Source organism: Prionailurus bengalensis, chromosome B3, assembly GCF_016509475.1.
Source record: "Prionailurus bengalensis isolate Pbe53 chromosome B3, Fcat_Pben_1.1_paternal_pri, whole genome shotgun sequence".
In the NCBI taxonomy this organism is placed as follows: Eukaryota; Metazoa; Chordata; class Mammalia; order Carnivora; family Felidae; genus Prionailurus; species Prionailurus bengalensis.
In genome coordinates, this window is record NC_057355.1 from 63,756,518 (window position 1) to 63,782,446 (window position 25,929).

The window sequence follows — 25,929 nt, forward strand, 5'->3', positions numbered from 1 at the left end:
GTCTCTAAAACACATGATCGTAAACTCTCTTAGCAGGAAAACTCTCTTAGCACCTTGATGGCATAATCTTCGTTCTTAACAAGCCTTTTATTTCCGTACAATCTACCGATTTGAAGGTCAGTCTCAAAGTAAACACGAAGGATACCTGGGAAAATAGCTTCTGTTCCTGGACACTTTTTGTGTCCTATCAGGATCTTTACAGTTCCTGTAGGTTTGCTCCTTAAAAAGTGAATTGGGACTGCCTGAGGGGCTCAGTTAAGCGTCAGATTCTCGATCTCAGCTCAGTGTTGATCTCAGGGTCATGAGTTCAAGCCCCGCATTGGGCTCCACGTTGGACCTGGCGTCTACTTTAAAAAAAAAAAAAAAGTGAATTAGAATTCTCTCCTAAGACTTGCCATGTTTGTGCTCCTCTGAGAAGGGATGATGTCCTGTTTCAAAGAATTATCTTTCAGATCAGTTTTCCAAACTCTGTAGCCCTTTTTGATATCTTATAGTTCTTTATTCTTTACCTAGGCACCATGAAATGATTTGGTAATTTATACTTCTGTATGATTATGCTGCCTTAGATGGGAGAAGTGTTTTTTTTTTCTTTTAATGTTTACTTATTTTTGAGAGAGACAGAGACAGAATGCGAGTGGGTTAGGGGCAGAGAGAGAGGGAGACACAGAATCCGAAGCAGGCTCTAGGATCTGAGCTGTCAGCAGAGAGCTTGACCAGGGGCTTGAACTCACAGACCACGAGATCATGACCTGAGCCGAAGTCAGACGCTCAACTGACTGAGCCACCCAGGTGCCCCGGGGGAAGTGTTTTTAGAATGAGACGGAAAATCAACAAGAATCTGTCTCAGCCAGTCATGTGTGGTGTTTCATGGACCCCCAAAGCCAGACCTTTAACCTTCTCACAAGATTTCTGATTGTACTTGTTATTAAAACTGGAAATTAGTCAATATTTTGGTTTCATTGTTAGCTCACCCATACTCAAGTTCTACTTATTGTAATGCTTTGGTCTTCTCTTTAAAAATTTGATACTTGATGTGTATTTTTTGGATTTCTTCCAAATCCTTAGTCCTGTTTTTGACCAAAGGTAAATTCATCTTCTGACAGGGTATGTCTATAAAGTTTGGCCCAATTTGGTAATGACGGTTCCTCCCTCATTCACACTTCTAACGCTTCTCGATGATATGTAATTGTATGCTACCTATCCAGTGCCGTCATGCATGGGCCAGAAAATGTAGCCGTGAGCATTGTGTGCACCTCGCTTATATTTTTTTCCCCTTTGTTTTCATTGTTCTTTTTAGAAACAGAACTGTACTCTGAAATGGACTCAACGTTTAATTACGTTTCTAAAACATAAAATTGTATCCTATTGGGGTCCACCTTTTGAGTCCTTGCTTTGTTTTTAATAGGGCAGGCTAATGTTTTGTTCTGATTCCACAAATGCAGCGAATGTGTTTTCCAAGCAAATCAGTCACCTTCAGTTGGATAGAAACTGTCAATGTTACAAATATTTACTGTAATGTCTTCTGTATGTTGTATTGGCTTAGGAATGGAGTTTACCCACACCTCATAACAAAGCCAGTAGAGAATAAATAAACATGGATACAGTAAGTATAAATATAAATTTCCATATGATTTATTGTCGTTCCTTGTACGTAACAGTAATATACAAACTTACACTGCTTTTAGAATGTAAAATGGATAAAAATGTGTACAAAAAAAGCACATTCCTAGAAAAAGGTATTGGTAAATAGTAAAAACTGGGGGTAACAAGCGAAAAACAAATCAAAAACAAAACAAGAACCCCAACAATTCTTCAATTCAGTGTGCAAACATTTTATAAAAATAGAAATACTAACTCTACAGGCAGTATTTCCTGATAAATTATTTAAATAGCGTATCTACACAATCTGAGATCTATTCCAAAGGCAATGAGAAAATAATTTATAAAAATAAAGCAATGGTATATAAGATAGAAAAAACATAACTTTCAGAAAATGTATTTAACATTTCAATGCTATTTCCTTATTGGGAATACTTTTCTGCAAAGAGTTTTTATACTATGTACAACATTGACTTTTTTTTTTTTTTAAGGTACTACAGTAGCTTTAAGTTTGTAAGACACTTAAACTCTTTCTGCTTGATCCAAAAATTCTTTACTCAGTCACACAACAAATGAGGTAATATTTGTATATAAGTTTCACCTTTTTTTTTTTTTTCTTTCCTCTTTTGGAAAAATGACAAAGTGTAGATGCTTTTCTTCTCCCTGGAAATAGGCACAAGGGATAGGGTACAACAGTATTAAAGGACTCTTGGCTTTCTTTTTCAAAGTTACAAACACTAGCAAATGGCAACTGATTCCACTTGAAAAGACAAAAAAATCCCAAATCATTCACTCTGAGCACAAAGCAAAGAGCAGCCTGCTCTGCTGATTTTCCTTGTGCCGTTCTTGTGAGAGATTTGCTGATAAATCTCCACTACCTGCTGTCAAACACTTTCCACGTGAAACCTAGATTCCAGGTAGAACAGAGTTAATAAATAATCTGTATTTACAATCTTACAGTCATGAAGACTCCTAACGAAGATGATCCAGATAGTCCTTACGCTTCTTCCTGTTCCATGAATAGTCTTTCAGACAGATCCTCCAGAGTAAGTAAAAAATAAATATTTTATATTGTAAAGTGTGTGTAAAACAAAAAAACCAAAAACCAAAAAAAAAAAACCCAAAAAACAAAAACAAAAAACCAAAAACTACAGTCTAAGATAGTTGGAAAACTCCGTGACACTCAAGAAAAAAAGAGAAAAGGAATGTTTTAGTTGAGAATTTTGTGCCTTTCTAACCATAAAAATACAAGCCCGGCTGCCCGTCTCTTTGGAGGCAGCCCGGTGCTGAGATGGTAGGTTTTGTTATTTTCCTGCTACATCTGCACAAGCTACATCTGGAATAAAACCGACAATTTCATGGTAACCAGGCAGTGGCAGCCAGCACAGCCTTACAATGGTTTAGTTCTCATTCCCTAGTTTGGTCACTGCAGGTGATGTCTAAGGGATGGGGTTCTGGGAGGGAGTCCCAAAGCCAGTCTTTCCCTCCCCTCCCTGCTTCTATTTAAGTGCCTATGTACGCGGTTAATCAGCTAACACTGGTCAGCATCATGAAATCCAGCAAGTCTTTCAATCCCCTGAAAATGATTTAGTACCGAACATGTAACAGCTCCACCTTTTCTTCATACAATCATCTGTTGGGGCCACGGCCTCCCCGTAGGGCTTTGGCCCCTGCTCCTCCTCTTTCTAAGGGTCAAGCATGGTGGTTTGCCAATTCTAGTGAGTCCTCCCTTCTCCCACACGCCTGAAAACGTTTTGGAGTCCACTGCTCAGAGAAGGCCTCACGCTAGCACCCTACCCTGACAAAAACAGAGTGGGGCAGCCACCTGCCCACTGACGCGGGGGATGCTTTTGCTTTTTGGAAAGCAAACCAACGTAATTATTTCTGTTCTTGGAAGATTGTCTTTGCATTCAGAGGCTGTATGCTGAGTCTGATTTGGAAAACGGCATTTTCTTGAGGCAAGTCCCATATCCTAGGAGTCCACAATGATACGCAAGCAGAGAAAAGGCAGGGAGGAGTGATCCTAGGGGTTTTCTTAAGCCCGTGGTTCCAGAAGGTGCAACACCAGCATTGGTTAGGATCGGTCTTTTGATCAACAGTTGGATGATTAGGAATCTGTTCAATAAACAAACACATAAATAGATAAGCCAATTCATTCACGAAGGCACTAGCGTTAACAGTTAACAAATGAACCTTAGCATAGCTCTACTTTTATACTGACAAAAGCTTAAGACTGTCAACTTATTAAATGTTAATGAGCTTGATGGAGCAGGACCTTCCAGGGTGTATGTACACTATGCTTTCTAAAGCCTTCAGTGTTTAGGGAGTGTTCCACGTTCAGACTCAAAGATTACGTCATAATTTAAATCTGGAGTAAAATCCGTCTTTTTACTGACTGATCCTGGTAGGCATCAGGTCTTGGCCCAGTAAACATTAGACATTGTGTGGTAGGCCCAGCGCTGGACTTGAGGCTCAAGTAAGCACAGAGAGAAAAAGACTGAAAATGAACTGAGGTTCTAGTGAGAATTAATTGAGCCCATCAGTCTGACGGTAGTATACCCTTTCTACCCTTAGACACAAGGAAAGGCTGGGCAGGCCCTCTTATGCTTGAATGTTGGGAATAAGACTAAGTAGTGTGTAAGGCACAGAAACAGGTCAAACTTGAAAGTAGTATTCATGGGGTCCAAACTGTACACCAGTTTGTCCACAGTTTATCTTTCTACTGGGAATGAGAGCACAGAGACTGCTACGCAAACTGAGGTTCTTAACAAGGAGTCCAGATTTCATAAGCCACAGCCTATAGGCCTTGTTTTTATCGTGGTCTTCAACAGCAAAATAGAAATAACCCGGTCCCTAAAACCGTATTTTAAACAGATGCTCCCATAATGGGCACCCTCAATACTAGTCTTAATTAGAGATGTCAAACGTGGGTTCAGTGTATCGTTGCTCCTACCTCTGCATTCGTATTTCAGGTCGGAGAAGAACACCATTTCTTGAGAGAAGACAAACAACCCCAGTCTGCCTCCAGCATAGGTTTTGTCGTAGATGGGTCCTGAGTCAGCCATGATTTTCTTCCCTTCATACATCACCACTCTGCAGGGAAGAGAAAATCTCGTTAGTGACACTCCTAATTTTTGGCCGCCTCCTCCTTCCCCATCAGTGTGTGACTAAGTGAAATGTAATCAGCACCATCTTACCTAATGAAACCCGTCTTTGGTCGGTGGCTGAGACGCCATCTGTAGGCAGTGAAATCTTTCCAGCCTATGTGACGAGGGTCATGCCACAGAGTGCGCACCTGAAGGAAAAGGAAAAGGTTGAAACATGGTTGAATCAAGATTTCTATTTCATTCTATAGGAAGGAGTACTTGAAGGGTACCAAATGGGCCTAAATTAGAGGGCTGCAATGTTGGATTTTTTCCAAGACCTTTCATTTGATGTGTGGCCTTGAATCAAGGAATCATGATGTGTTTCCTTGAAACACAGGAAGCAGAAAGAGGAAGGAAAGTTTTGTTTGAAGAGGCTGAAATGGTCTTTGGATCTGAAGGGAACTCTTGGTTACAGGGAGCTCCCCTCTCAGAGGCCGCCATTTGGTTTTTACAAAGCAAAACTTAATGCTGGGGTTGCTGGGGCCGGGAACTTGATATCTAAGACTGCCTGGGGCTAGTCTTGGCCAAAGCACAGGGTCCCTAGTGCTTGTCCAGCACCTTCCTCGGGGGCCTTGTTCTCACCTGGCCGGGGGTGTTTCCCGTGTGCCACAGGGCGTTCCGTAGGTGCTCGCCTGGCCCTGTTGTGGAGTTCACCACTTTCACAGAAAGGCCTGAGTATCCCTGAGCCCTAGTGGGGTTGGTGTCCCAGTAGGACTGGGTGACTTGCTTCCACATCACCACATAAAAGCGGCTGCTAGACTGGTAGCCAAACACAAATCCAGCATAGTCATCATCCCTCTCAGTGTTGATGAAGAAGGTGCCACTGAAGTCCACTGCATTAAACTCATCGTAACCTAGAAAATGAAAATGAGGCCAGATGTGGGTTAACAGCTGCAGCCCTTCAGAAGCTCCTGGGTTACATTCCCAGACATCCATAATACTTCAGGGAGACACCTAAGTGCCAGGTTTTACGTTTGCTTCTTTCCTGTGTATGCACTTGTCTTTTGTTTGGAGAACTCCTTACCTACAGCAAGTCCTGGATCGCAGTTGACAGTCTGGACGAGTTCTTTACCCTGATGGCGCACCACCCAGTTAGGGTCATTTTGGGACGTCCCTTTGGGATCTAGAGGAATCATCTGGAATCGGCGGAAATCGGTCTCACTGATATCAATGTTTTCGGGACAGATGTCATCGATGTCTGGCACATTGTCATGGTCAAAATCATCTTTGCAAGCATCACCTCGACCGTCACCTAAGGTCAAAAAAGGCAAGAGTTCAGTGGAATTTTGAAATCTTGCTGGTGTCAGAAATTCACTCTCTTGTCTAAGTTGGCATATAGTGTTTTCATCCTCTTAATTATCCATTTGGTTTTGCTTTTATGGTCTCTGAGAGAGCCATGGTGTCAGTCTCCTAAAGTGGCTCCCCTAACTCACCGTCAGAATCCTTCTGGTCAGGATTGGGCACGAGTCTGCAGTTGTCCCTATCATCAGGAATGCCATCGTTGTCATCATCATGGTCACAGGCGTCTCCCTTGCCGTCCTTGTCATGGTCAGCCTGGTTGGCATTGGGCACATAGGGACAATTGTCCAGGTTGTTCTGGTGGCCATCTTCATCAATATCCTGATTGTTGTCACAGGTGTCTCCGATGCGGTCTGAGTCAGAGTCGAGCTGAAAGAGACAGAAGCCAATGGTTCTGAAACAGTCATGACTGTTAAAGATAACTTATAAAAGATTCTCCCATGTTTAATATGGCCAGTGGGGTTTCAGGTCTGTAAGTTTGTGCCAGAAGAGAGCCAACCCTTCCAGGAGATTAAATGCTATTAAAGAAATAAAATTTATGGTAAGACCCAAACTCCACAAACAGTGGACCCTCCGTGCCATTTGCTCTGCAACGTTATCCCAAAGATCCAGAACTTTATTGTTCTGGCCCCAAAGCTATTTATCCTATTGCTTTTTGTTTTCCAGGACCTCATAAGAATAAGCGCTATGAAGAAAAAGCTCAATCTATCATTTCTATAATCTTATATAATTTTTATTTTTAAAAAGCTGGATTCTGGGGTGCATGGGTGGCTCAGTTCACTGAGCCTGGCTCTTCATTTTGGCTCAGGTCATGATCTCATGGTTCGTTGGGACAGGGCCCCACGTTGGACTCTACACTAACAGCACAAAGCCTGCTTGGGATTCTCTCTCTCCCACACTCTGTCCCTCCCCTGCTCGTGCTTGCTCTCTCTCTCTCTCTCTCTCAAAATAAACTTAAAAAAAAAAATCTGGTTTCTAAGTTTCTACAACAAAGCATTTGAGAAAAGAAATGCCTTAACTTACATTGCTAGAAAATTATGGCCAATTACACATGAAAAGAAATATTTTCAGACATGGAATCTGTTCTGGCTCATGTATATTTGTAGCACTCTCTCACATAGGTAGAGAACAGAACGATCTGTTTGTCAGTCTTCAAAATTATCTGGCATTGCAAACAGGAATTTGAGCTTTTGCAAGTATTTTTAGTTGGAGGTTTTTTAACAGCCAGATTCTATCCTTAGCCATGAAAATGGTCATTAATTTTTTAAGAATCTTGTCTTCCATCTCAGTCTTAGAAACGATTAACGTTACCAGAGTAGTCAGGTTTTTGCTTTGTGTAATTTCTGTTGACCCTGGTAGATCACACAAAGTAAGTCACATGGACCTCAAAGAAGACCAGAGTGAAGTTACAAGATGGTCACACGGAAGATCTCTGGGACTCTGCAAGGAGCTCTCATCAGGCAAACTGTATGAAAATACTACAACTGGGCTAGGAGACCTCAAAGAGCCATGGCACAAAACAGTTTGAACTCTTTAAGTGCTGTTTTCTTAGAAGCCTAACAGGAGCTATTCCAGTACTCTCCTGGGAGGCTGTGCCAGGGGTCCACCTACCTGATCTGGATTGTGTTCCAGGGGGCAGTTGTCACACTGATCGCCGACCCCATCCATATCCGTGTCCCTCTGGTCCACGTTGTAGACATACTGGCAGTTGTCTCGTTCATTGAGGATACCTGCAGGGAACAGGTGACCAGTAAGGGCTGGAATCTCTAGCCTCTGACGTTTTGATAAGCCACGCCCCCATATCCGGGGCTGCAGAGAAGTAAGATGGCCCCTGGCGCCTTACCATCCCCGTCGATGTCAGCGGCGCAGGCATCTCCTTCCCCGTTGTTGTCTGTGTCAGCCTGATCTGGGTTGTGGTTGTAGGGGCAGTTGTCACAGCGGTCTCCCACGTCATCCCGGTCATAGTCATACTGGGCTGGGTTATAGTGGAATGGACAGTTGTCCTGAAAAAAAAAAAGGAGTATTTTACAACACTGTCCATGCAGCCAGCTCCAGCCTCAAACCGTATGTGTTATATACAACTGCAAAAATCTAACATTTTCTATTTCATGATCACTGTAGAAGTTAAAAACCGGAGCATAATGAATGAAAAACAGGTTCTCGTTTGTTGTGCGTCAGTGAAATGGAAATATAAGGACACCATCCCCGTTCTTTGTAGGCTGAAATAAATTGTCCTGCAACTCAGGTAAGAATGTGAAACATACCTGGGGAGCAGAGGGTCCTTGTTTATATATTGTCATTTCTTGTTCAAATTGGTGGGGGTGGGGATGGAAGGTCGAGATGAAAAACCAAAACCCTCATGTAAATATTCTCTTGGCAATATTTAGGCATTACAACTACCAGCGAATGACTATTAGCTTCTATATACACGTTTGGTTGTTTTTTCCTGGTACATGTACTGTAGTTCCATTGAATCCTACTAAGTAGAAGAAGAGAAGGATGACTGGAAAGCATCCTTACCCTGTCATCTGGGATTTTATCATTGTCATCGTCGTCATCACAGGCGTCACCAATTCCATCCTTGTCATAGTCTTCCTGCCCGGAGTTGGGAAGGTTGGGGCAATTATCCTGGAAAGAGATGACCCACATGACAGCTGCAGACCGTGTGCCCGGCTCTCGGCTCACGCGTGGGGCAGGGCCCCCAGACACAGCACACCGAGAGCGAGTCGAATGCTATGCTCCCTGATGGGGCGTATTTTTTAACAGGAAGACAAGAAATTAAAGCATTTTCCTGGGGGCAGAGATCATTTGTAGAAATGCTGTGCGCTTTATGCGTGCTGGGAACGCAAGTTCCTCTCCACTGGCGTCTGGGAGAAACGTGACCAACTCTGGAGCACGCCAGCCAAAAGGGTCTGCCCTGTGCACATACTTGGCACCAAGTGACTTCATGTTAAGGATTCGTGCCGTTCTGCCTTTGTGTAATTTCATCTGTTGGTTTCATTTGCAAACTTCAGGCATTTAAAACTGCGTGGCCTCTTCTGTGGATCAGGGGAATGTGGATTCTTTCAGGAGGCAGGCTGTACCTTTTTGCAGTGGTAGGTGGCATTGGCCACGCACACCAGGTCCTCGTTGGGCCAGCCGTCCAGGTCCGTGTCCTCACCGCAGATGATGCCATTGCCTGCGTAGCCGGGCTTGCACTCACAGCGGTACATGGGGTCACTGTAATGGCCCAGGTAGCTGCACTTGGCGTTCTTGTTGCAGTCGTGTGTCCCATCTGTGCAGGGGTTGCGGGGCTTGCATACCTGGGGGCGACAACATCCTGATGTGCATATGCAGAGCCTTCGAGAGTCCCCAGATCCCGCTCCTCAGTGAGGAGGAGTGTGGGGTACTCTGTCCCTCCCTCTTCCCTGGCCCCTGCGGGTGTCCTAGCCCATCGGCTCACAACTTGTTCCAGAGCAGCATTTTCAAATGCGACAGACGATTTCTCCCCTGCTGGCTTTACAATGGGGTTGTCCTGTCCTGTTTCTAAAACCTCGACTGGACACTGACCCTTTTCCCTATTTCTTGGTGGAGTCTGTGAAATGCCATGCCCGCCTTTCCTGGTGGTTTCAGTGAAGGACGACCCCCCCCACCCCCACCCCCCACACACACACTGCTCGTGTGGTGTCGTCTACCTGTTTGTTGGCGGTGGCATATTCCACACCCCGGCCGAAGGGCTGCGGCCCAGTGAAGCGTGGGGGGCAGGGCAGACAGTTGTAGCCCGGGTCCGTGTTCTCACACCTGTGCTCCCCGTTGTGGTTGAAGCAGGCGTCAGGTACTTCTTTGCACTATGGGAGAAAATGACAGTTTGCCTACTGTTCAGGGAACGCCGCCCGAGGGGAAGACTGCGAATTCAGCTGTTTTTCTTAGATCTAGGCACTCGGCCATCGCTTCCTCACCTCATCGATGTCTTTGCACTGGATGCCATTTCCACTGTAGCCGGGGGGACAAGCACCACATTTCCAGCTGCCGTCAGGGTAACTGGTACACTTGACCCCAGCAAAGCAGGGATTGGACAGGCATCCATCTGGGATGAGAGAGACAGGCAGATGGTGGGTATAAGCGGCTGTTACTGCCACGCTCCTCACAAAACAATACGGTGTGAAACACTGTGGGGAACATGTAACTGTTCACTTGTTGAGGGGACTCCGAAACGCCAGGTGGACAGTGTAGTCAAAACACTCAGGGCCATTCACAGCGGGAGCATCCCCCGAATGTTGACCATGGGTTTCAGTTACACAAAAAACCCAGGGTGGTTTTATCCGGGGCCGCATGACTCACCAATTGGACAGTCCTGCTTGTTGCAGATCTGGTTTTCTGTCACATCACCAACACAGTCCTTGCCTCCAAACTGGGGTGTGGGGTTGTTGCAGAGCCGGCTACGTGTCTGCACCCCTCCTCCGCAGGTGACAGAACAGATGTCCCACAGTGACCAGGGACCCCAGCCTCCATTGACTGCAAGAAAGTGAACCACATGCCAAAGTGAAGGTCCATTTTCTGACATCTCACCTCTCCTAGAAGACTCTCCTCACTTTGTCCGAGAAACCTCTCCTACTCGGACATAGGAGGACCACGTTTGTGAAGAGGGCCAGTTTGAAATGGTTTTCTGTTTTTTCCTTAAAAGAAGCTGCTGAGCATGCAGGACTTGGCTTCTACTTTTTCCCCAGGAAGTAACCTTTCCCCCCTTCATGGCCCGGTAAACAGGAGGCCATGGGTGCCCGGTCTGTAGGGGTGCGGCACGCTCTCACTCACTGGGGCACGCGTCTCTCCTGCAGGCCTTGGTCTCTCGAGCTTCGCCTTCACACGGCTTCCCATTCATCTGGGGGCTAGGGGAATTGCAGAGTCGGATCCTTGTGATCACACCATCACCGCATGTCACAGAACAAGACGACCACGGGGACCAGTGGCTCCAGCCGCCATCCTGTTTAACTAAAATGCAAAGCTGATGGTTACAGGGTGTTTACAAGGGGTCAAGCTCTATGCTAACCGTTTGAAATGCATCACCTAGGTGAAATCCTTAAAATAACCCTATCGAGAGCTATTATCCCCAATGTGCAATTGAGGAAAGAGCCACAGGGAGGGGAAGCTGTGTTCAGGGGTGCACAGGTGGGCAGAGTTGGGGTTCAGATTCAGACCATCTAGAAACTGTCCCCTTAACCTCTATGCTCTGGAAGCGGACAAGAACAAGTCAGCTCTCCACACTCCTAAGGGGCCACGATGCTCACATCTCTTGTCACACTCCTGAATGTGGCAGGTCCGAGTCTGGACGGAGGAGCCCTCGCAGCGGTTGTTGAGGCTGTCACAGGAGCGACCGCGTTGCTGGATTCCGTTGCCACAGGTCACAGAGCAGGAGGTCCACTCAGACCACGGGGACCAGCCATCATCCGCAGAGTCGCTGGCTGCAGAGGAAGCGGGGTCATTTAGTGTGCGATCACCAAGATATGCTGTTGTTTAGACTGTGCTCCTCAGGACCTCCTTCCTTTGCCAGAGGGTGAAAGGCAAGGGGTTTCTTAGGCCAACAGCCAAAAGGTTTACCCCCTGTCATTGCATTACAGCACCAGGGTCAATGAAGGCTCAGCCTGGGTCAGCACCACGAAGCCTTCTCCCAGTAGCATATGTTCACCTATTCATGGGGTCTCCTTTCTCAGCATTTCCAGTGGGTTTCCCTTTCCTGACTGAAGAGAGCTTGGTAGGCATTTCTAGTCCCAGGCTTCCAAGACCAGGAGATCCGCAGGCAGCTTATATGAGTCACTTTGGACATCGGGGGAGCCACAGACCATGTGTCTGGCAGGTGAGCTGGAAGCAGTGTGGCTGCTCTTGGCTCTGCCTCCAACTCAGTCATGAGGTTAATCAGTGCACGGCTCCTCTTACCCTAGCATGTGGGGCCTGCTCTGCGCAGGTTTTCACAAGACAAGGGGTGTGTTTACCAGCCGCCCAGGCACCAGGACTAGGATCGCATGTAGCTGTATCAGACACAGGACCGAGAATTTGTTTCTCTTGCCATCAGCTGGAAGTCTTCCTAGCAATCCCGGACTGAAGTCCAGGACTCCACTAGTCTCCAGCTGGCTTTGTTCCCTTGAGCCCACACCTGAAGTGTATGCTGAGCAGAAGCAGTTACGGAAGCCATCATCCCAGTGTCAGTATCGTTAACACAGCCTCGATGAGACTGCTTGTCCTGAGCTGTGGCCAGTGTGGAGTGTATACATATAGGGGTGTGTGTGTGTGTGTGTGTGTGTGTGTGTGTGTACAGTGAGTGCTACTTTCCTGCTTTATTTCTTAGTTGTGATGAGGTCATTTTTATGACCTGTACATACTACATTCAATATTGACTCAGCAAAGTGATTAACTTATACTGCCCACAAAAACCAGGGGATAGGGTGTCTGCCGTGGAACAGTATGGTGTCTGGGAGAAGCTCCCAGGGCCCCGAACCTGCTGTCATTCGTAGGCCTCTCTCCTATTCCTGCAGGTAAGACAGATGCAACTTTCAAACCCAATTAAGTCCAAAGCTTGCACTACAGACCGTCTATTTCTCTGCTGAGATTTTTCTTAACTCTAGGCCATCGTGTTGAATTCTAAAAGGCAGCCAATTTAGAGCTAGTGCTGCTACAAATTCATCTCTCCTTTCTTCAGAGCATCAAGTCAAAATTAATAAGCTATACCAAAATCATTATCGCCTATATGGCAGCCAAGCCATCAGTTAACCAGATGCTGCAGCAAGAAACTGAATTAAAACACACAATGGAAATGGGGGTGGGGCTCTAGTGTCCTGTTCAGCGGTCCAGGGTTTATGGAGAACTGAGCTAGTCACTAAGGAATGGTTATAAGGTTTTAAGAACTTACGCCAACACCGTGGGCAGCATTCTCCATCGGGAACTGTGGCATTGGAGCAGGGCATGATGGGGCAGGACACTTTTTTGCAGATGGTAACAGAGTTCTGGAAGGCAAGAGGGAGAAATGGGTTACTAAGTGTGTGGCAGGCAAAAGTTTATATACTGTAACATTTCAAGATGAAACACGGTCCTGGGTATAAATGCTCTACTGGAAGGACTTCAGTACATCTGTCTGTCCTATTTGTAGCCACCATATTATGGAGACCATTCTAGTGCTAGCTACTTGTCACTCCATGCCCTAGAGAGGTCTTTCTTGATGGCTACATAGTGGTAGAAGTGACAGCACAAAGAATTCGTCCGAAGGGAACCACTGAACATCAGGAGTCAAGTCTTTCCATCTGTGTCTGAAAATGAACTCAAAACTCAGCCAGGGCTTTTAAATTTTAAAATGTTCTCTTTACAGAGAAGAGAACAGTGAGCATTTTTCCTGCTTCACATACAGATCTGGATTTGTATTTAAGCTTGGCTTTGCTCGGTGAGTCAGGCAAACCCTCCAAGCGGCTTCCGGTGGCACTCGGGATAGCTAGTGACAGACACCGCCAACAGTGCTATCTGAGGTAAGTAGACAGTTACGTCCTAACGGTGTCGGGCTAAGTGATTTGAACAACCAGTACTGTACTATGGGAATCTGGGGGTCATTGCTGAATACAGGTCAGGGGCTGGGAAAGTAAAAGGAATGTTCCAACCAGGTCTTATTTACCTAACATTCAACACTTAGCCTTTGAACTAAACCAGGCAAATTAGATCAGATGTCTTAGTAGACTTGTCTTTCAGATACTTGGCCTGAGGTATAATTAAGACTTTGAAAAACATTCTGAGAGTTTCAAGATTTTATAGAGGTCACAACTGCATCTGGAGAACAATCCACTTTGGTATCAGGCCATCTGAGTATTTCCCTAGAGACTGGCCCCAAACACATGCCATCAATTCATATTTCAGTCTGTAACGATCCCCACCTGACAGCGACACTCCGTGCAGCTATCAACAGTCCATTCCTCATTATTCCTGTACTGAACTCCGTTGTGGTAGCAGAGGGGAGGCCTCCTCAGCTCATTGGCCAACTCCTTGTTCTCTTCAGTCTAGAAGGGAGAGAAAGGCCATTAGTGCCCAACTTCATTTTCAGTCACTTGGGGTCACCTGCGATACACCTTCAGCTGCTCATGCTAAAGGGCTGAGGGGAGGGGCACTGACCACTTTGCGGATGCTGTCCTGGAGCGTGGTCACGATGGTGCGCAGGCCCCTCAACTCCAGGACCATGCTGGACAGCTCATCGCAGGAAATGCCACAGATGGCTTGCAGATCCTTTGTCTTGTGGCCAATGTAGTTAGTCCGGATGGCAGGGCTGGAGCCGTTTACCACGTTGTTGTCGAGGGTGAGAAGAACGTTGGTAGCTGCCAAGGAAGAAAGCAATACAATGAGGAAAGTAATGGAAGGTCTTCACACGGCTGCTCTCACCAGCCAGCCCCTGGAGTTCCTACTTGTAAAGACAGGACACCTGGGGTGAAGGACACAGGTGGAGGGGAGGCACATGTATAAAAGGGACCTTCAAGAGTGATCTACACGTAGCTTTTAACCAGGTCATCTGGGGTAATTTAAGCATGACCACCATTACTTAAGTTTCTCAGCTTGGTTGGGGTGGCACTTCCCCAATTTCCTCATATGCCCCCCCAAAACAGGATGGTACTCACAGCTCGAACAGCCTTTGTTCCTGAGGATGGCTTCTGGTGTGGTTCCGAAGACGAACCTCACATTCTGCAGCACCCCCTGGGGGCAGAGGCCACACATTACTTGTCCAGTAGTGTTGAGTGGGGGCGGGGGAAATGGGTGGGAGAGAGGGTTTATGCCAGGAAAAGCACACAAAGGAGGTTCTAACAGTTTGAAAGAGCGCGCTTTAAAGATGACCATGTCAAAATAACACGCCAACATAAACTGCCAAACAACTTCACCATCTTAATTGGGCCTTCTGCCAAGTCTTCAGTATTTTACAAGGAAATCAGTTTTCAGCCCACTTGGATACACAGGAAATGGAATCGGACACCAGGGACAGAGGATATAACGACACTCTCCAGTGTCAAAGAGTTAGATGTGGGAGTTTCAAAGCCCGGGTTGCAAAGATCGAGACGTTTAAGCAAGGAAGAAGCCGTGGCAGCAAATAAGCACTATTTTAACCTTTTTGAGAGCGGCTCCTGGGACTGGCTACATTCCCATGAGGAATCAAATGGCAAAGTGGTAAATACCATGCTCACACTACCCATTACGAGCTACATTACAGTTGGTAGAATGCATGTAAAGTAAGCCCTTTCCTTGCGAATAGCATATGAAGGATCTAAGGCTTGAACGGGCAGTTCTAGGAAAACCATTGCTTGCTTCTATCTGTGGTTTACGAAGTGTGGTCCCCAGAACACCAACATTAGCTTCACTTTGAACTTGTTAGAAATGCAAATGATCAGGCCCCATCGCGGACACACCGAATCTGAATCTCTGCGAGTAGGGTGCTGGGTGCCGCAGTATGTGTTTTAACAAGCGCTCCAGGTGTTTCTGATGCGCCCTGAAGTTTGGGAACCACTGCCTTGGTCCTCCAGTATATTTTCTATACTGGAAACCCTGCCTCTCCTGCTATAGCGCTCCTGACAAGTCAGCTGCCTAGCAGTCGAACCCAAGGACCAGGAACTGGAGAAGAGGCCTCACCTGGAAATTGTCATTGACACCTCCTTTTGCGATGCGGAGTCTGGCAACGTTGGCCAGGTCCCTGGTGAAGATGCTTTGGATGGGGACATCCAGCTCGGCGTTCTCCATCTTCTCACAGTCGATGTACAGCTGGGCCCTGTCCTCCTGCACAAACAGGGTGATGCTCTTCCATTGGCCGGTAGCCAGGAGCGCTTCTTCCACCGACACCACATGCTGCATCCCCTGCACGGTTAGGCTCAGGTCCAGGGTGCCCGCCTTGCCATTGGAGACCACACTGAAAACCTGGCCAGAGTGGTCTTTCCGTTCTATGGCCAGCAGTGTGCCTCGGGTCTTCTTCATCTGCCTCAGGGAGGCCAAGAGAAGGAAGCCTTTCTCTGCCCGCACGGCATCCACCAGGTCTTGGAACTTGTCATCAGGCACAGGGGGGATCAGGTTGGCATCCTCGATGCGGAAAGCTGGGCTGGAAGAGTCAGGACCCTTCACCAGCCGGCGCCCAGAGCCCTTCCGGGCAGCGCCCGTGAGTTCAAAGATGTCGAACACGCTGTTGTCTCCCCCGGATTCTGTTCAACAGAGGACATACAATGAGCCTTCTAGGCTGTGGCCAGGGATGGGGACAAAGGGACAGGGCGAACACTCTGGGCAACCAGTGAAAGCACTAAATAAACGCCATGGTCAGAGGAAAACTGCGTTCTGATGTTCAATCAGGGCTCTGGGGAGAAACAACTAGCAGTGGAGAGCATGACAGGGAGGCACACGTGGGGTAACCAGCACCTTCTCATCTTCCCCCCCCTCTCAAAAGGTATCATACAGACTCACCTGGAATACGGTTGGAGCCACATACATGCAACAGGAAGAGGACACTGAGTCCCCAGGCCAGCCCCATAGTGGAGCTGTTTGTGCCCAGCAGGGAACCTGTAACAGGAAATACAGATCCTCAGAGGCAGCCAAGCAGGGAGGGTGGGCAAAAACTGGGGGCTGGGCTTGGGGCCAGGGCCCTGGGGGATCCCCCCTTGGCCCCACATTTGCTGGAATGAAGGACAACAGTATTTACTTTGGACAGGACATCAGAAAGAAAAAGAATCAAGGGGAGGAGACAACGGTTTTAAAGTTTGGGGGTGGCACTGGGGCAAAGACCAACAACTTGGGGACTTTCCCTTGGCAAGTCGAGGGTAAACAGTAGGACAAGGAGCCGCAGTTTCGGGTGTGCAGGGAGGCACAGGGAACTAGAGGTCTAGACGAGTGACAAAAAAGGTGTAGGGAGCAATGGAAGAATCAAAGAAAATCTTGTGGAAGGGGCGTCCTGACGAGTTGGTTTGTGAACCCCAAGCGGGAAAGAATAGCTCTGGAGCCCTTCCACGAGAAAAGTCTCCCATCAGCTGGGAGAGACAGCGGGGAAAGGCGAAGAGGTATGAGATCCAGGGTCCGCGAGGGGCTGAAGCCTCAGAGCTCGAGGTGTCTGGCCAGGGCAGCACCCGGTCCTCGGCGGCCACCTGGGGACTCCTTACCTGTGTGCACACGGGTGCAGCGACCCGGAGCGGCGGCTAGGGAGCAACGACAGGCGGCGAGTCCCGGAGAGGCGCGGGGCGAGCAGGGCGAGCGGGGCACCCGAGGAGGAGGCGGCCGCCGGAGTCGGAGGCAGCGCCAGAAAGGCTCGCGGGAGCCGGGACTCTGCGGCCGGCTCGAAGGCAGTGGCTGGCGAGGCGGCGGAGCGGCGCGCTTTTAAAGGCGCGCTCACATTCCTGGGGATTCCTCTGGCCAATGGGAGGCGGCGGGGCAGGAAGCGGGAGGGGGGCCAGTCTGGGTTCCTCTCTCCGCCCCCCGCTGCCTGGCGCATAACTTTCCAGCTAGAGAGTGAAGGGAGGGGGGAGGCGGGGGTCGGGGCCGAGGAGCTGTGGAACTTCTCAGAAAAATAGGTGCCCGCCCACGCAGCCTTGGCGCACTCGCGCTCGGCACTTTGGATTCTGGAGTCCGGTGTGAGCGCCCCGAGCGGCGACCGGGCTTTGGCCGCCCCCGGGCCCATAGTGGTGGTGGGGGCGGGGGGGGGGGTCGTCGGGCGGGATTTCAAGCAAACGCGTCTCCTTGAATACCTGGGCGACGTTTGACACTTATGCACCGAGACCCTTTGCAAAGCCAGATGAGTCCGACGGGGTAAATGCGGCCAAGAAAGAACCAGTCGTTAAAGAAGTTCCCTCTGGGGGTATTTGGGGGCCCTCTTCCATCCACCGGGGGGGCGGGGTGTGCGACCACGCGCTCGGCCTCTCCCGCCCTTCGCCCGCCCCCCTACGGGCGCTGGGTGCGGGACGCGTCGGCCAGCCGGGCGGTGAGCGGAGCTCGCGTTCCCGCTGCCCGTCGGGGCACACTTTCTGCAGCTGCCTGGCGCGCAGAAGGTCGCTTCTCGCCCCGGCTACGGCGTTTCCACGGCTGGCCGCTTGGGGGCGGCATGCGTATTCTGATGAAGGGCACCCGCGAGGACGGCTTCTTTCTAGTCAGGAATGTTAAGGAAACTTACTCCTGTCCTCTTCCCCCAAGCCAAAACTGAAATTGTGTCTTGAAAAACAGTTTTTATGCCCACTCGTGCTTCTTAACGTGACTCCCGGTTGGAGGATTTGCGGAACCATCTGGCTCTGGGGTCTTAAACTATTTACAGAACAGACCCAGAAAGTAATACGTTACCCTCTGCCTATCATTTTATTTCCCCTTTTCCTCCCTCAACGTTCTTTTCATTTTTCAGCTCCCGAAACCGAGGTGTGGGTTACATTTCTGCGGGTGCACCAATTGCCATGAGCGCGGCTGCTTAATGCTTCTGTCATTGGAAGTCTGGGCTCCAAACCACCGTCTCAAGCCAGCATGACTCCAGCTGCCTGGAATTCCATTCATCTCTAAGGGCCGGGATGTCAGCAGCCACACTTCCCCTGCTGTGGCCCTGCACTGTCAGGCTGGCCCTGAGACACAGGACGCAGGTAGTAGCCTCACCAAATAAGGAGCTGTGCCACAGGCTGGGGAAAGCCCTTTGGTTCACCTTCCTTCTCAGTCCCCACACCTGGCAGGACTCCTAACTGCTGGAAACGCCCACGACTTTGCCTTCATCACAAGGGCCCTGTCGCTTTTCTTGTGTGGGAGTGTTGTGTGACAACGTGCACGTGTGCGCGGATTGCGGCATCTGTGTTTTCTAGTTACTCAGTATACATCAAGTGCTTCTGGAAGATGACAAGTATGCTCCTAAGACACATGTTTGTTGGTTGCTCAAATAATAATTAAACCTGACAGATAGATTTCACATGTTGAGAGACAGAAATAAAAGTTTCTATCGGATGATTCGTCAAATCAGATTCCTATTGTGGAAGTCATAGGTAATGACTCATGCAAATAGGTCTGAAGATTCCAGAGGCAGCAGCCATATATGTCCCTTTCCTTCCCTAGCTAGCTAGCATCCTGTTTGCTCCTGGAGAGGCATTTTTTTTTCTTTACAATTGCCAATAATTCTTCATAATATCAGCTACTTAGGAACAGTGTTTGGAGGGATGGCATGCTGATGCCCCCCTCCCCCATTCCTTTCGCCCACTTGCTATTTTTATACAGATCAGCTGGGGGCTTCAAGTCTACAAGAAACCCACAGAAGCAGGATACATCTTTTCTTTTATAAAACAATCATCTCCCCTGGGCTTAGCCACAAGGATAGAGTAAAAGCTCCCTGGAATGCCCCCTCAGGGCTAGCTGCTTCCGTGACTAAGGGACCTTAGGAATCCCTCTGGATTTTTCTTGGAACTTGGCTTCTTTCAACAAAACAAGGAGAAGAATTTCATCCTCCAACATGCTTTTACAGCTAGGAAGGTGACCTGTATGGTGGCAGGGAAGAGCTGTCTTGTCAAAGAAAGCTGACAGAGGTGTAGGGGTTATTTATCTCAAACACAAAGGCCTTCCTCAGGTCACAAAGGTCCTTCTGTTGGAAGGGACCCATCACGGTGGAAGGGGTGTTTGGGCAGCTGTTAGAAACTGCTGCACATATTCCCTAGAAACCTAAATAACTTCTAGGAAGCTTTGAGAGAAGCAGGAATGAAAAAAAGAGTAAGAAAGCCTACACCTTTAATTGGGGGGATATTGTCCCTCTTGTGTGTGTATATCCACATTTACAAATGCTGGGATTTCAGGCCAATAATCTGACATGGACCTGAGTGATGGGTGTTCCAGGGAGACGGTCCAGTTCTCTCTTTGCCAAGTTGCCATCCTTGAGGATTATGTATTTAAAATTAAATTGTAAGGCATATGGCATTTTGCTGTAGGATTTCCTTTTTCTAAGTTCCCCTAATTGGATGTGGGATTGACCTAAAAACACTGCCAGTAAATAGGAGGAAAGGACTGTCAGTAATACTTAGTTAAAAAATGTTTTTTTCAACGTTTATTTATTTTTGGGACAGAGAGAGACAGAGCATGAATGGGGGAGGGGCAGAGAGAGAGGGAGACACAGAATCGGAAACAGGCTCCAGGCTCTGAGCCATCAACCCAGAGCCTGACGCGGGGCTCGAACTCCCGGACCGCGAGATCATGACCTGGCTGAAGTTGGACGCTTAACTGACTGCGCCACCCAGGCGCCCCAGTAATACCTAGTTTAAAAATGACATGCAATTAAGGAGAGCAAGATAATTGAGAAAAAATTTTGCTTATCTAGCAAAGAACAGCAAGGTGGGCTGTGATTTTGTGCAGGGATTCAAAAAAATACATTGCAGGTGTTTAGCCGTGGAAAATTTCTTCGAAGTGAGCAGCACCCAAAAATCGTGGAATTCTAGAATAGACCAAAATCATAGCATCTCTAAAATGAAGACATCACAAATTCATCGCCTCTGAATATTTGCCCTAGCTCATAGCTCAAAGTTGTTTCAGTTCAGCTGCCTTGATGGTCAGGGCCAGAGGGAAGTTTCCAACGGATTTTTCTTATTCTTCAGTCAAACACCCATCCCCCTCCTTCATGAGATGTTCTCCAGTGGCTTTATGTTCCACTGTTTCTTCTTTCTGTGAAACTTTGAAACATGCATTATGCCTGCCATGTAACTCATCTGCTTACGTTCTTTAGTGTTCAGTTTTTCCGAATAACTTTTATTTTCTTATATATAAGGACTCTATTGTAAGTACCCAAAGGCTTGGGCTTGGGCAGGGCTGTAATAGTTGAATTGCCAAATCCCTTTGTGTGCACGTGAATTTATGGCACAAAAGGACTGGACTACCCACCACCTCCCTAACCACTTGTGCCATTTCACGTAGATATGCTGTAGCTCTTGGGGTGCATGAGGGAACTCTCATACATTGCACCCCTCCCAACAGGACGGAGGCTGTACTCTCTGGGAACTGATCTCAGTAAGAAGAGGTAGAACTATTGGCTTCAGGATAACTGCCTTCACTTGATCTTAGCCAAAAGGCCGAGAAGCAATAAGGATAACTGCCTTCTCCACGACCATCGTCCCCTTCCCAGACAGTGATTGATTTTGGAATTTGCATGTTATCCAATTCTGGCCAATGAAAAGTTTGCTGAAGGCTTCTGGGAAAAGCGCTTTCTTATTTTTGAGAAAGAGCTCTGTGAAATCAGGCTTTCTCTGGTTCCATTTGGACGTGAACAAGAATGCAATAAGAGCTGTTGGCCACTAGGGGAGCCAAACTTAGCAAGAGACCAACGCTGGAGAAGAAAGAGCAGAGACATAAAAAGAATATAGTATGTTAGAATACATTTTTGAGCTTCTAAGACTACCAGTCCTGAAGGCTGTCATATCTCCAGATTTCTCTGGATATGTGCTGCTTATTTAAGCCACTTTGTTCCTGTTACTAAGAGCCACAAACGTCCCAGCGCGTGCAGCTCTCTTCCATCTGTCTGAATTGCCTTTTCACTCATACTTTGCTTGCACCTCTTCTGGCTTCTTTAGGATAAGAGAAATGAGAATAGGTCACAGGATAAAATATTTTAAGGACTCTGCACAGACATTATTCAAATGCTTTCTGGAGAAGTTGTGCCATTCTCTCTTTTCCTGTGCCTTTGCCAGCAGCCCACTAATTGCAGATACCCGGCACTGCTGAGATACACACAAAGGAAAGGCTATTGGGGAGTAGCTCACCCCGAGGGAAGGAGTTAGCAAATGGACCTGCTAGGAAATCGAGGACATGGGGTGAGAAGATGGAAAAACGAGGTGGTGAGATCTCTGCCTCTGGGCCCAGAGATGGAAGTGGGGAGGGTTAGCAAGAAAGGGATGTGAGGGGACTCCTCTTAGCAGAAATAATGACAGGCCTCCAATGCCATCTTTGACAAAAGACCCGTCGGTCCTCTGGGCGGGGGTGCAGGGCTAACTTGGGTGGATGGTGAAAGCCTTGTTTCGCAGCAGCCTCTTCAGCTCCCCTTTCACACTCTTCTCTCTGTCCAACTTTTATTTTCCGCTTTCTTGAAGTAAAACTGACAAGTAAAATGGTCAGATATTGGCAATACACGTGCAACGTGCTGATTTGAAATATGTGCATATTGCAAAAGGGTTCCCTCCGTCGAGTTAATGAACACATCCATCACGCCCCATGGCTACCTTTCTGGTGCGTGTGAGAATACCTACGTTCTATTCTCCTAGCAAATGCCAATTATATAATATCGTAGCATCAACTGTTGTCACCATGTCATGCATCAGATCCTCAGACCTTATACTCTGTGCAACTTTTATGCTTTATCATCTCAGTGTCCTTCCGGAGCATTCATGAGTATGGGCTGGTTTGGGTTTCAGTGCGGGAACTTTTTCTTTTCTGTGTTTGCCACCTCACAAGAAGGGTGCACTTCCAAAGGCAGCCTTACAGATAAGGGGAAGGGAAATCACTGGTCGATGTAAGTGTAATGCATCCGAAGAACACCTCCCTCCCAGTGTCTTGTTTCTTTCCCAGCACTTGAAATTCCTCCAAAAATAAAATCCTGGAACTTTTTAAGTCAGAAAAAAGAGCCATCTAGTCCAGCCACTCAGTTAATAGATGAGGAAGTTGGTTCAGAGAGGTGAAGTGACTTGAGAAAGGTCACAGAGCCTGTCAGTGGTGGAAATCCAGAAAACAGCTCTGGGGCCCTGACCTCCAGCTCAGTCTTTCCCTTGATAGCACTCTGCTGTTCGAGATTCATTTCATATGGTTTCAAAGATGTTTCAGTATTAAAATCAGCAGAAGAACTTTCCAATTTGCCTTTTACGAACAGGGTATGAGAGGTGGGAGACCAGGAGGTGAAGGGAAGAGGGAGGAGGGAAGGGCAGAGCAGAAGATGCTGAACACAGCTTGTTGACCAAAGCTGCGTCTGTTTTTCTTTCTGTTCTCCTCAGAGTCCCTGACTCTTGTGGTTTCCTGACTCTCTCTCTTGACTTTTCTGTAATACTTACTTCTGCTTCTGGGAGAGGTGCTACATTTTGGCTCGATGCTGGGATTGCCAAGTGCTTTAGAAATGCACCATCACTTTAGATTTACCCAGCCTTGGACACGATGGAGAATCACTTTGTTTTTAAAAAAAAATTTTTTTTTAAAAATATTTATTTATTTTTGATACAGAGAGAGACAGAGCATGAACAGGGGAGGGGCAGAGAGAGAGAGGGAGACACAGAATCTGAAACAGGTTCCAGGCTCTGAGCTGTCAGCACAGAGCTCGACGCGGGGCTCAAACTCACGGACCATGAGATCATGACCTGATGCTTAACCGACTGAGCCACCCGGGCGCCCCTAAGAATCACTTTGATTCTTATGGAACTAGAGTAACTCTGACTTGCAGGCTCTCCAGGAACTATGAAAGAATCCTTCAGCCCATCAGCAACCAAATCTTTTGTAGAGTGAGATGTTTAGTTGTTCTGCTCACAACTGAAGGGCCCAGGGAGGACCTGGGTCATGTCTGAGAGCCTCACAGGTGGTTCAAGGCCTGGAAAAAGAACAGACAAGTTAGCTTGCAGTGGAATAGAATGTGCTTTAATTCTGTACCTTTTTTCCTTATTGAGGGTGTAAAGGTGTTGGTCTATTTATTTTTACAACGTGTGTGGAGTAATGGCAGTATCTTTGGAAATAACGATTTCCTTAAAGTGAGGATTATGACACTTTGGAATGTTCCTGGGATGGGTTGTGAAATGTTTTCTGAATGTCTTTACCAATGGCATGGATGGTAGTTGATCTGGAAGTAGGTGGCTTCCAGGGGTCCCTGTCACTAAGGAAGTCTATGACACTGCAAAGCTATGAAACGATAGTTTCCAGGACTTCCGTGAGGGAGTTTGTTCCTGATGCTGATTAAACACATTCCTCCCAAAGAATTTAACTTTTCTGAGGTTCAACATGCTACTTCAAGCCACCCATTTATAAATTATAATTTTTCAAATTTTCTGAACAGTCTTCACATGTGCAGTCCAGATTAAGTGATCTTTCCAAGTTTTCTGTTATTTTTTTTTTCCTGGAAAAAAATTATGAGAGTCAGTTAAAAAGAGTAAGACAAGCAAACATAAAGAAAACTCCAACTATTGTGTGGAGAAATTTGAAGATTGCATATGACATGGAGATTGGTGTCCAATTTCAGTCTGGATGAAAAACTCACATGCCACTGGGGAATGTGGACACTGACCAAATGGCAGGGCCACCGGGCATTTGTTTTAAGTGATATCAGTCTCTTGGGAGGTGTTTTTTTCCCCCTTTTCCCCCTTTTTTATTGGTGAGATCATGACAACTGGCATTTTGCAGAGCCGAGCCAAGAGAACTCTCACTCTTTCTAATTTAAGAGGATGAGTGTATAGTCTGAAGAAAGCTTGTAAATGTTATTATGACACACAGATAAACACTGCTGCTTCCCAGGGAAGAGGTGTACACGGAAGAAATGTCTTCTTTTTTCTCTTCTCTTCCTCCCTTTCTTCTTTATTTCCTTCCCCTTCCCTTCTTCTCTTTCATTTTCTCTTCTTCTTTCCCCTGCCTCCTCCCCTCTCTTCTCCTTCTCATCTTTTTTTTAAACTATTTTTTTTAAAGTTTATTTATTTTTGAGACAGAGAGAGACAGAGCATGAACGGGGGAGGGGCAGAGAGAGAGGGAGACACAGAATCGGAAGCAGGCTCCAGGCTCTGAGCCATCAGCCCAGAGCCCGACGCGGGGCTCGAACTCACGCACCGCGAGACCGTGACCTGAGCGGAAGTCGGTCGCTTAACCGACTGAGCCACCCAGGCACCCCTCTTCTCCTTCTCATCTTAATGAGTTAGATGCTCATTACCCAGTGACCTTGAGTCCCCTTGCTTGAGTTTGAAGTCCTGACTTCCATCAGAATTCAACCCGCTGCCCCCATCCCTCTTTGTCCCAAGGTGTCCCAAGGCAGAGGGCACCTTCTGGATTCCCCTTCCTGTTTCCCTTGTCAGTCTGTCTGTCCTCCTTAAGGCATGGGGCTTGGCACCTTGAGCCTCATGGTCTTGTCAAACCTGGGAGGTAAGGGTTGGATTCATGGTAGGAGGTGTGGGTGGGGGATGGTGGTGGATTTATCAACAGGCTGATGGAACTTTAGTTTCAGGGCTCCTCCTGTGCCTGGGCTCCTTCCAAGGCCCTGGAGAGGCTCTAGCAATGACTCACGGTTGTACGTTCACTAACATGCACAAAAGTAAGATTTTAGGGGTGCTTGAGTGGCTCAGTTGGTTAAGCGTCTGGCTCTTGGTTTCAGCTCAGGCCATGATCTCACAGTTGGTGGGATCAAGTCCCTCATCTGTCACCGCAGAGCCTGCTTGGGTTTCTCTCTCTCTCCCCCTCTCTCTGCACCTCCCCTGCGCGCTCTCTCTCAAAAATAAATAAATAAACATTTGAGAAAAAACAAAAAACAGAAGTAAGATTTTAACCACAGCGCCGCCGATGTTTTCACCGTAACTTGCCTCTGTCATGCTTCTCATGTTGAAGAGTTACAGTGGCCACAGGCAGGTTTTGGATCTGGTGAAAGGGATGTGGTAGAGAGATATATTTGTGTAGTGAAGTAATTGCTAGCCCTCCTTGCATTGGAGGAGCTTCCATGAACGTTACTATTGCCTACCTGGTGTCCTAGAATGAAGGTTCAGGGTTAGAGGCGACCTCGTGGCGTGTGTCCTGTAGTGTCTGACGTGGGATACATGTGTGTAACGGGGCAGAAACAAAGGTTTAAATGTATGGAGCCACAAGGTAGTCTGTGGAAAAGCACTGCAGAAGTGTCTAATACAAATACTCTATTATTTTTTCCGGATTTTGTGATGTTTGTGGTATTTGTGAAGTATTTTTTAGTTCGCTGTGACTTGTCTCATTG

The 25,929-nt window shown here is 47.3% G+C and overlaps 1 protein-coding gene across 1 annotated transcript; it reads right to left on the reverse strand.

The window, feature by feature from the left end:
* Nucleotides 1-1,608: 1,608 nt before the first annotated feature.
* On the reverse strand, nucleotides 1,609-17,352 carry THBS1 (thrombospondin 1). Its single transcript, XM_043555684.1, has 22 exons — nucleotides 17,168-17,352; nucleotides 16,479-16,574; nucleotides 15,663-16,222; nucleotides 14,663-14,738; nucleotides 14,166-14,365; nucleotides 13,931-14,053; nucleotides 12,925-13,018; nucleotides 11,309-11,482; nucleotides 10,836-11,012; nucleotides 10,365-10,538; nucleotides 9,983-10,110; nucleotides 9,719-9,871; nucleotides 9,128-9,346; nucleotides 8,565-8,672; nucleotides 7,888-8,047; nucleotides 7,656-7,774; nucleotides 6,179-6,413; nucleotides 5,770-5,997; nucleotides 5,328-5,599; nucleotides 4,797-4,894; nucleotides 4,553-4,692; nucleotides 1,609-3,714 (listed from the first exon to the last, which is right to left on the reverse strand). The coding sequence occupies exons 2-22, from the start codon at nucleotides 16,543-16,545 to the stop codon at nucleotides 3,707-3,709; spliced, it is 3,513 nt and encodes a 1,170-aa protein (XP_043411619.1). The 5' UTR covers nucleotides 16,546-16,574; nucleotides 17,168-17,352; the 3' UTR covers nucleotides 1,609-3,706.
* Nucleotides 17,353-25,929: the final 8,577 nt, after the last annotated feature.

What these genes read in the sequence shown, in the direction of transcription:
- THBS1 (XM_043555684.1), bottom strand. Translation starts at nt 16,545, where the DNA reads ATGGGGCTGGCCTGGGGACTCAGTGTCCTCTTCCTGTTGCATGTATGT. An exon ending in TGGCTCCAACCGTATTCCAG is followed by an intron (nt 16,223 to 16,478) that starts GTGAGTCTGTAT and finishes TCTGTTGAACAG; the next exon opens with AATCCGGGGGAGACAACAGC. An exon ending in ATAAAATCCCAGATGACAGG is followed by an intron (nt 8,048 to 8,564) that starts GTAAGGATGCTT and finishes TTTTTTTTTCAG; the next exon opens with GACAACTGTCCATTCCACTA.